Raw genomic sequence first — 11387 nt, forward strand, 5'->3', positions numbered from 1 at the left:
CCATTTGTCTCACTGTTTCAACAAACTCCATTGTTTACATTTCCCAACATTTGTTATTATAGCTCAGCCCATTATGAATGATTGGCTAGGTTTGAAAATACATATCTCAGCAGGGGGCCATATAGACATTTTGATTGGCAGTTTTAAATGGTTATGAAAGGATCATATGTCTTTGATGTGGTTAGTTGAGTAGGGAGGTCTTGTGATGCAATGAGTAGTGTCCCTGCTTTTGAGCCAGAAGCTCTGGGCTCAAATCCCACTCCAGGACTTAATGGTCAAGGAAAGTGAGTTCATAATATGGCCAAACAGGTTGAGTATCAACTTATAAACCCTTCCAACATATGCTGCAGGCAGTAAGAGTGGGAGAGATTCCTGGTCAGCCATTTGATGGAAAGAAATTGGAACCCCTACCACCACTATCTATACTTCAGATTACAACATGCATGTATAAAGTGCTACAGCAACTTGGACTCCTTGGGGGGCCTATTACCTCATTTGACTGAACAGCTGGCATGGATCAGATTGGTGCCAACAGCTTGGGATTCGATCCCCGTTCCTGCCGGGGTTGATCCAGGACCTGCCCCACCTTGCCCTACCTGTGATGGGTCGGATGTGTCTCCAGCCAGAGAACTGAAGAAGATTACACAAATGAGGGAGGCAATACCAAACTAACACTCAGATAAATGTGCTTTAAAGAAAAGATATAGCTTGACAATCGAGTTCAGCACTGAGAGAGTGCTGCAATGTTGGAGGTGCTATCTTTCAGATGAGCCATTAAACCGAGCTCCTGCCGTCCTTCTCAGGAGGGCATGAAAGATCCCATGGCACTATTTCAATATCCCGGCCACTGTTTAAGTTGTCTGAAAGTTGTCAAAGGCCTAACCGATTCGCTAATGTTCCTTTAAGGAAGGAAAGCCAACATCCCAAAAACAGGTTATTTGGCCATTATCACGTTGCTGTTTGTGGGATCTTGCTGTGCGTGAATCAGTCGCCATATTCCTACATTACAACAGTGGCAACACTTCAAAAGTACGTCATTGGCTGTTAAGCGCCTCGGGATGTCCTGATGTCATGAAAGACGCTGTGTAAACTTTTTAATCTATCTGCGAGACACAGTTTTGCATCCTTTATTCCTCTCCTAGCAGTGTATATCTCGACAATCGGCCTAAACCAACTGCATCCATCTCTGACCACAGATTGTAATTTTGTACCTGCCAGTCCAATATTACTCACTGCCAGCAAACATCCATGAGAGTATCAACTTGTGCTGTTTTGTGGGGTTAGACAGAAATTACTGTGGTGTATCTTTGTGCTCAGCATCTTCTGATTTCAGTTAGACCCTTGCAGCCAGAGGAAGGGAGAGATAAAGGAATCTTCCATTCCTTCATACCTGCTACACCCAGTGTGTACTCACAGCACCATCTAGTGCTCAAATGATAAATGCCTATTTAACTCAATGATACATGTAATGTTGTTGATAGACCAATACTTCCTTAAAAAACGCATCTCTCCCTGTAAATCCCTCTCCGCTGCTCTCCCTCCTGCTAAACTTTACTGTCTCCCCCCGCTCTTTGGGATCCATTTTCATCCCTAGCCTCATGTAAAATCGGCAAGTGAGCTGCAAGGATCCAAACAGGTCTCACCAATGCACCTCACTGGTTTGAGGCCAGGGCAACCCCAGCAGGACAAATAGTAGGGTGGTGGTGAGTGGTGGTGGGGGCGGGGGGGGGGTGGTTGCGGCGCAGAGCAGGGGAGGGGTGGGTTGTTATCACAGAGAGTGGGGTGCGGGGTAGAGTCCCAAAGCAGCAGGGGCCCAGATTATTTTTATGGGGCCCACAATCGTCATCTGGGTGTTCCCTCTCTCCCCTCTCCAGTACTGACAGAGTGCTGCACTGTCAGTGCGTAATTAAGAGTCGGCGACATCGCTGTGGGACTCAAGTCACGTATGTGTCCAGATCAGGTAAGGACAGTGGCTTTCCTCCGCTAAAGGCACATTGGTGAATCCGTTAGACTTTCAGACAACTTCTTGGTCATTCTTATTATCCATTTTAACTTGAATTCAAATTCTCAGGTTGGTGTGTTGGGATTTTGAACCCAAAATTATTAGTCCAGCTCTGGATTGGTGGCCTGGTAACATTGCCACTGTTCTACCATCACCAGTGTTGACAGTAGATTGTGCGTAGCCCGATGAACACTGTACAGACCCATGCTAAGCTGCTTGCATTGTTCCTTCTTGGTCCATTTCCTCCATCACAGATGGGTAGCCCTCTTGCCTCTGAATCTGAACATTGTAGGTTCAAGTCCCTTTCCAGAGTCTTCAACACAACATTCAAGCCAAGCCAAGGACAGCTGTGCTGTCTATCAGCTGAGAAGCTAAAATGAGGGACCTGCCAGCCCTCTTAAGGTTGATGTAAAAAGTCCCGTGGTGTTACTTGAAGAGTAGGGAGGGTCATCGCTGGTGTTTTGGCCAATATTTATCCCTCACTCAGCATTGCTAGATCATCTTACCTGGTCATTATCACATTGCTGCTCTTGGGAGCTGGCTGTGCTCAAATTGGCTGCCACGTTTCCTACATGACAACAGCGAGTGCACTTCACTGTAAAGTGCTTTGTGATTCCATGAGAGATGCTATATAAATGCACATCTCCTGAGATGATCAATAATTTTGCTTGTCTTTTCCTGTTTTCCAGCTCAGCCCCAGTCAGGACTGATGGGGAAATGTCGTCGGCCACGGACTGCGTTCACCAGTCAACAGCTCCTGGAACTGGAAAACCAGTTCAAGCTCAACAAATACCTGTCCAGGCCAAAACGTTTCGAAGTGGCCACATCCCTCATGCTGACAGAAACCCAGGTAAGGAAGCAATCATGGAACAGTACCATACGGAAGAAGGCCATTTGGCCCATCATATCTATGCCAGCTCTTTGGAAGAGCCATCAAATTAATCCCACTTCACCCTGCCCTTTCTCTATAGCCCTACAAATTTTTTTTTTTATCCCTTTCAAGTATGTATCCAATTCCTTTTTTAAAGTTTGAATCTGCTTTCACTACCCTCTCAGGCAGTGTATTCCAAATGATAACCACGCATGGTGTAAAAAAAATCTTTCTCCTCATCTACCCCCCTGGTTCTTTTGACAATCATGTTAAATCTGTGTCCTCTGGTTACTCACCTTCCTGCCGCTGGAAACAGTTTCTTCCTTGTTATTCTATAAAAACCCATCATTACTTTGATTATTATTATTCTTAATAACATTTCTCCCTTTAATCTTCTCTGCTGTAAGGAGGGCAATGCCAGCTTCTCCAGTCTCTCCACAGAATTGAATTCCCTCACCCTGGTACCATTCTAGTGAATCTCCTGTGTGCCTTTTCTTAAGAGCTTGGCATCCTCCTTAAAGTCTGGCACCCAGAATTATTTATTTTTGGCTGAAGTGTTTTATTTTACATTTGTAGTTAAGGCAAGCAGCTAGTTACAATGATCTGATTTTTTAAAAATTAAACTGTATTTTCTTCCAGCTTATTTTGTTTGTAGTAAATGGGCAGAATTTTACACCAGCGGGATCCTGCATTCCCGCTAAAGTCAATGGAGTTTAGAATGGCTCACTGCATTTTATGGCTCCATTCCCCCCCCCTGTGATGGGGCTGTAAAATTCTGGCCAACATTACTGAAAAAAGAGACATACTGGTGAAGCTTTTCATCTTACTCTTATCAGGACAAATTTGCAAGAACAGCAAATCTCAAAAGGAACAAAAATTTCCTCGGCATGAGAAGGGGGTGCTGATTGGTAGAGGTGTTGCCATGGGGAATGCACCAGAGAACAGTTAACTGCCAAGCTGGTGCATTCTCCATTGGCAACACATCTACCAATCAGAGTTCACTTGCCAACCAATCAGCACCTTTTTCTCATGCATTATAAATTGTTGATCCCTTTGAGATTTGGTGTTGCAAATCTGTCCTGAGGAGTGCAAGGTGAAAACCTTCAATAACATGTCTTTTTTTGTAGCAATACTCAACTTCTGTACTACAAAGCAACTACTTGTAGATAGTAGCTAAGTTATAAGTTTGTGTTCAGATTTGAATACACTACTCCAATTGAGGTCTAACCAGTGTTTTATAAAGATTTAAAATAACCTTCTTCCTTTTGTTCTCTAATTCTTCAATGCATTGAGCCAAGGATTTTTAAATATCCTCCTCAACATGTCCTGTCACCTTCAAAGATTTGCATACATGAAACCTTTGGGTCTCTCTGTTCCTCTACCTCCTCTTAAATTTGTAACCATTTAGTCCACATTGCCAACGAGGGGAAAGATGGTAAGTTCCCTCCAGGGACCCAAGTTGGGTTGCCGTAAATCCCCCTCAAAAAACAGTCATGAGACAGGATAGGAACCAAGCCATAGTCCTAAATGTTTTTGGCAGCTCCAAATCCTGTGCTTTTTGTGGCCTCAGGATGTCCCAAAACGCTTAGAGTTAATTATGCCCTTTTGGCTGATGAACTAAGTACTGCACTGTTAGAAGTGCTGTCTTTAAACCAAGGCCCCATCTGTCCTTTCAGGTGAAAATCAAAGAATCCATGGCACTATTTTGAAGATGAGGAAGGGAATTCAGTCCACACCTTAGCCAATATATATTTAACCCTCAACTAACCACTAAAATTAATATCTGGTATTGATCATAATGCTGCTGTGGGAGCTTGCTGTGCACAAATTGGCAGCCCCGTTTCCTATGTTACAACAGTGACTACACTTCCAAAGAACTTAATTAGTTGTGAAATGTTTTGGGATGTCATAAGGTCATGAACCCATCACCCCTGTGCCCTTTGACCTACATAGCTTCCAATTGAGCAAGGAGTCAATTTTAAAATTCTCATCCTTATTTTCCAACCCCACCCCCTGGCCTAGCCCCTATTTCTCTCGGTCATCTGCTCCAGCCCCACAGCCCTTCAAATTATTTGGCCTCTGGAGCATCCCTAACTTTAATCTCTGCTCTAAGGGTAGCATGCATTCAGCTGCCTGGACTCACAGCTCTGGAATCCCCTCACTCAACCACTCTGCCTCTCTCTCCTCCTGTAAGATGCTCCTTAAAACCTATCTCTGGGAGGGAGCTTTGGGTTACCTGTCCTGATATCTCTTCATGTGGCTCAGTGTCAAACTTGGTTTGATCATGTTCCTGTGACACACGTCGGGGAGGGGGGAGGGGGGGGGGTGTGTTTCATGACATTGTTTATTTCGTATCTTCTCATTTTTTTTTAAAACCCCTTTGGGGGAAGTGTTGGAAGGTTTAGCAGGCTGATTTATCAACCTGTCGAACGTTTGGTAAAAGCAAAATTCTGCGGATGCTCTGAGATCTGAAGCAAAAACAGAAAATGCTGGAAAAACTCGGCAGGTCCAACAGCACCTTGGGTGGGGGGGGGGGGGGGGAGATGCTGTCAGACCTGCTGAGTTTTTCCAGCATTTTTCTGTTTTTGTTTCATGAACGCTGGCCAACAATTCTGGAGTTTCTGGTCACTGAGGCACAAGGCTTTTTATATCACGTTAAAGATCCTACATCAATGTCAAAAACAAAAACAGAAACAGGAATACCTGGAAAAACTCAGCAGGTCTGGCAGCATCGGCGGAGAAGAGCACAGCTGACGTTTCGAGTCCTCATGACCCTTTAACAGAACTAAGTAAAAATAGGAAAGGGGTGAAATATAAGCTGGTTTAAGGTGGGGGGGGGGGTATTGTTAGGACAAGTGGTCTGTCCGCAAGCATGACCCAGACCTCCCTGTCGCTTGCCATTTCAACACACCACCCTGTTCTCATGCCCACATGTTTGTCCTTGGCTTGCTGCATTGTTCCAGTGAAGCTCAACGCAAACTGGAGGAACAGCACCTCATCTTCTGACTAGGCACTTTACAGCCTTCCGGACTGAACATTGAGTTCAACAATTTTAGATCTTGAACTCTCTCCTCCATCCCCACCCCCTTTCCATTTCTTCCCCCTTCCTTTTGTTTTTTTTCCAATAATTTATATAGATTTTTCTTTTCCCACCTATTTCCATTATTTTTAAATGGACTTCCACCATTGTTTATCTCTACCTTTTATGCCCTTTTAGTATTATTTCACCCCACGCCCACTAGAGCTATCTGTACTTTGTCTGTCCTGCTCTCTACTCTTAATTAGCACATTCCTTTAGATAATATCACCACCTTCAACACCTCTTTGTCCTTTTGTCTGTGACATCTTTTGGTTATCTCCACCTATTACTGGCTGCTTGTCCTAACAACACCCTCACCCCCATTTAAACCAGCTTATATTTCACCCCTTTCCTATTTTTACTTAGTTCTGTTGAAGGGTCATGAGAACTCGAAACGTCAACTGTGCTCTTCTCCGCCGATGCTGCCAGACCTGCTGAGTTCTTCCAGGTATTTCTGTCTGTTTTAGATTTCCAGCATCCGCAGTTTTTTTTTTGCTTGTGTCTACATCAATGTCACTTGTATAAGTGCAGCTTCTGTTCGCGACATAAGGAACTGGTAAGACTTCATTTCTCCCCTCTTGCATAAATCCCACCACAGGTGAAGATTTGGTTCCAGAACCGAAGGATGAAGTGGAAGCGGAGCCGGAAAGCCAAGGAGCAGGCAGCACAGGAGGCTGAGAAGCAGCGAGCCGGGAAATACTCGGACAAAGCAGCAGGGGGCGAGAGCAGGTCAGAGCCGGAGAGTGTGGACTTCAGCAACCACACCACAAACTTCCTCCAGTGCAGCACTGAACTGGGCTACACCTCCAACAGCTCCTGCTCGGAAGACGAAGTCACTCGGAAAGAGATGAAAATCGCGTCGGCTTTGTGAACGGTCGGGCGCAAACTTCACGCAACTTTCCAAACAACACACTTTTTTTGGGGGGGGGGGGGTCTCGAAAAGTTGCACTCCTCCGCGACACTGGGTCCTAGCGCCTGCCTCATTCAGATTTTTTTCCCTCCTCTCTCTCTCTCTCTCTCTGTCTCTCTCCCCTGCTACCCATCCAGCAAATCTACTGAGATTTTTTTTAATTTACCAAGGGGAAGAGATAAAAGACTTACGAGACTTCTTCAAATAAAAAAAACTGAACAAAAAAAACACATGAAAGAGGCAGCGCCTGATTTGCTGGGCACTTGAAGATTATATTGTACTTATACAGTTAATTTAATTTATTTTTTATTTTTGTCATATTTAATGTGAATTATTCTTATATTATATTTTGGAAAGAAATCTCCGGGTCCACAAAAGCCTTCTCATTCGAAAACTTGAAGGGGCAGAAAGCAGGAGTGTGGATAAAAAGAACAAAAATGAGACAAAAGTGGAGGAGGATCTTGCAAATGGGGAAAAAAAAGACAATTTCAAAGACTTTGTAACATGTTTTTCTTAATTTATTCAAATACTGTGAACTTTAAATGTTATGTGGCGCTGTACATGTCTCTAATTTTGCTTTTCATTATTCTGCATTCAGAAAAATATTGCTGACAGATGTTACAGAATATAAAAAGTGTGTGTGTATTCTTGCAAGTGTGGGTGCATGCGGGAGTGTGCATGTGCACACATGTACAACTTTGTGTGTGTGTGTGTCTGTGTGTGTGTCTGTGTGTGTGTGTGCACCTGTGTGTCTATTTTGGAAGCTGCACAAAGGTTAAGGGTATCAATGCTCTCGGAGGTCTTAACAGTAGAAAAATAGTCTGCTTTATTATTTCAACTGAATCTGCCACAGTCCCTATGTGGTGTAGCAAATATGCAGTGTCTGTCTATCTGTCTGGGGCTTCTTGTCTTTGACGTCTGTCTCTGGATTCTTGTCTGTGATGTCCCGATCTTTGTACAAAGCAAACGCTTGCCCCGCTTTAAATGTGAATATTAAACAGTATCATGTTCTGTACAACAAGATAATGTGGTTTAAAAGGCAGCATCACTTCCCTACATGTGTGGTCGTTTCTGATACTTGTGCAGGTGTGGACCATTCTGCCCCTTGAGCCTGTTCTGTTTTCTTATAGGTCACATATCCTAACTCCACTCCATAGCTCCACATCCCTCAATGCCCCTGCCCATCAAAAATCCAGCAATTTCAGCCTTGGAAGATTCAGTCTCAGCACACTCACAGCCTTTGGGGAGAGAGTTCCAGATTTCCATTACCCTCTGTGTGATTTTTTTTTAAATTGCATTCCCGAACAACGTAGATCTAATTCTAACATTGCGCCCCCTTGTTCTGGATTCTCCATCAGAGGAAATTGTTTCTCTGTGTCTATGGAGGAAGTGAAGCTGGTCCTTTTTTTAAACTATGGAAGGACATATAACAAACAGCCAAAGATGATGAGATCAGTCATGATCTTATGAATGGCAGAGCCGGCTAAATGGACAGAATGGCCTACCCTGCTCCTATTTCTTACAGAACCATAGCAAAGTTACAGCACAGAAAGAAACCATTCAGCCCATCATGTCTGTGCCGGCTGAAAAAGGAAAAAAAAAAACTAGCTGCCCATTTTAATTGCACCTTCCAGCACCCGGTCTGTAGCCTTGCAGGTTACAGCGCCTTAGGTGTAGATCCAGGTGCCTTTTAAAAGAGTTGACGGTTTCTGCCTCCACCACCAAGCCAGGCAGCGAATTCCAAACACCCACCACCCTCTGAGTGGAGAAGTTTTTACTCATGTCCCCTCTAATCCTTCCACCAATCACCTTAAATCTGTGCCCCCTGGTAATTGATCTCCCTGCTAGAGGGAACCATTTTCAAGCCCTGGCGACATTCTTGTAAATCTCCTCTGCACTCTCTCCAGGGCTAGTATGTCCTTCCTGTGATGTGGTGACCAGAACTGTACACAAAATTCCAGCTGTGGCCTAACCAGTGTTCTACACAGTTCCATCATTACATCCCTGCTTTTGTGTTCCATACCTCATCCAATAAAGGAAAACACTCTGTATGCTTTCCTTACCACCTGTCATGCCACCTTCAGGAGCCTGTGAACATGCACGACAAGATCTCTCACTTCCTCTACCCCTCCTAACATCCTCCCATTTAGTTGTGTATTCCCTTGCTTTGTTTGCCTTCCCCAAATGCATTACCTCACACTTCTATGGATTGAATTCATATGCTGCTTTTCTGTCCATGATGTTATATTAAATGATATGATCTTACAAGAGGCCATTTAGTTCAACAAAGCACATACTACTTTGTTTTTATTCATTCAAGGGATGTGTTTTTATTCATTCAAGGGATGTGGGTGTCACTGGCTGGGCCAGCATTTATTGCCCATCCCTAGTTGCCCTTGAGAAGGTGGTGGTGAGCTGGTATGTAACTAGCACAATCTGGGGTCCAATTGCAATTTGAACCCCTCTACTGTTTTTGACTCCACTACCATACTTGGTAGATTATCACACAATTATTTTCCTTTGACAGAAGTTCCAAAATCCATCTTAAATGTGTTTTCACTAATTTAACCTCTTAACAGCCTCCCTCCCTAACAGCACTGTGGGTGTACCTAACAGCACTTGGACTGCAGCAGTTCAAGAAAGCGGCTCAGCACCACCTTCTCAAGGGCAACTAGGGATAAGCAACAAATGCTGGGCTTGCCAGCAATACCCACATCCCATGAATGAATAGCGAAAAAAAAATTCAGAGCAAGCATTGACACCACCGTGTCTGCCAGTGAACTGGAATCGAGACAGGATTTGAGTGCCTCTGAACTCTTAGTCGAAACTACAGCAAACAGAATCTCATGAGTACTGCAGGATTATTTCTCCCATTAAAATGCAGTGAGTGGAGGATAGTAATGTAACACAAAATGCATTCATAGTATCTATCCCAGACATTTACAGCAGTAAGTATCCCAGACGCTTACAGCAGTGATTTACAGAGGCATTACCCAATCACCTCCCTCTAGTCTGGTCACTATGTGCAACCTTTAGAATTTAAGCTCTCTTCCCCTGAGAATCAGAGGACTCAGCTTGCACTTGAAATGGGGATAAATTCTAAACTAATCTGCAGAAATGATATTTCAATGAGCAAGCCGTCAATGGCATAGCCTCCCGAGGGAGCCAGTGGAAGCAGTTAGTATTGATTTATAACATTTTGGGATCCAGTAAATGAATAATTTGAGGCGTGATGTGTGGTAAGTGTGGCATTCTTGGGAGGAACAGTTTTTTTTTCTTTTCGGGCCAACGTTTATTGTTCATCACTTCTTTCCCTTGAAAAGGGTGATGAGCTGCCTTCTTGAGCTGCTGCAGTCCATGTGGTGTCGATGTACCCACAGTGGTGTGAAGGAGGGAGTTCCAGGGTTTTGACTCACCGATAATGAAAGAATAGCAATATATTTCTAAGTCAGGATGGTATGTGACTTGGGGGGGAACTTGCAGCCCATGCCATCCTTGTTCTCCCAGACAATAGAGGTTTCAGACTTGGAAGGTGCTGTCGAAGGAGCCTTGGCGAGTTGTTTCAGTGCATCCTGTAGATGGTACACACTGCTGCCATGTTGCACCACTGAAGTCAGTGAAGGTTTAATATGGCGGTCTGGGTGCCAATCAAGTGAGCTACTTTATCCTGGATGGTGTTAAGTTTCTTGAGTGTTGTCGGAATTGCACTCATCCAGGTATGTAGAGTGTATCCCTTCATACTCCGAGCTTGTGCATTGTAGATGGTGGAGAGGATTTGCAGAGTCAGGTGAATTTAGATTTATAGTTTCCAATGCTCTCCACCACTGACTGACACACAGTAGACATGGCTGCCACCTCACAGCAATGATTGTATACTGAATCAGTAAACTTCCTTACTGGTGAATAATTCCAGAAAATAATCATGGATAAAGCCTTTCGGTTATATTGCGCCTTTAGTGGAAAACTAAGGATCCCAAGATATTTCACAAATTGGGCAGACGGCAATGGAAAACCTTGCAGGAAAAAGGTGAGATTGGGAGACATGGCTTTTGGTGAGGTTCTTAACAACACCAACAGCTTGCATTTATATAATGCCATAATGTAGGATAACACTCCAAAGTACTACACAGGAGTGTTATCAAATAAAATTTGACACCGAGCAATATAAGGAGATATTAGGATAGCTAACCAACAGCTTGGTCAAAGAGGGGGTTTTTGAGGAGCATTTTAAAGGGGGAGAGAGAGGTAGAGAAGCGGAGAGTTTTAGAGAGGGAATTCCAGAGCTTAGGGCACAGGTAGCTGAAAGTGTGGTGGCCAATGGTGGACCAATTATAATCAGAAATACACAAGAGGCCAGAATTGGAGGAGTGCAGAGATATCGGGGGCGGGGGGCTGGGGGTGGGTGTGGGGTGGTGAGTGGGCTGGAGGATGTTATAGAGATAGGGAGGGTCAAGCATTAGTGAGGCTTCTGGAAGATATTATAGAGAATAAAACCCAAGCTATGAAAGCCTTGCCACCAATGGAG

At 44.1% G+C, this 11387-nt stretch overlaps 1 protein-coding gene across 1 annotated transcript in view; it reads left to right on the forward strand.

Annotated features, from left to right (window-relative positions):
* The window catches only part of mnx2b (motor neuron and pancreas homeobox 2b), a 50105-nt gene extending 43282 nt beyond the window's left edge, over nt 1–6823 (forward strand). The window contains exons 2-3 of the mRNA XM_041201212.1: nt 2692–2852; nt 6551–6823. Coding sequence (XP_041057146.1) covers nt 2692–2852; nt 6551–6823 — 434 coding nt within the window. The remainder of the gene's footprint in view (nt 1–2691; nt 2853–6550) is intronic.
* Nucleotides 6824–11387: the final 4564 nt, after the last annotated feature.

The sequence above is a fragment of the Carcharodon carcharias genome, chromosome 12 (assembly GCF_017639515.1).
Source record: "Carcharodon carcharias isolate sCarCar2 chromosome 12, sCarCar2.pri, whole genome shotgun sequence".
Classification (NCBI taxonomy): domain Eukaryota; kingdom Metazoa; phylum Chordata; class Chondrichthyes; order Lamniformes; family Lamnidae; genus Carcharodon; species Carcharodon carcharias.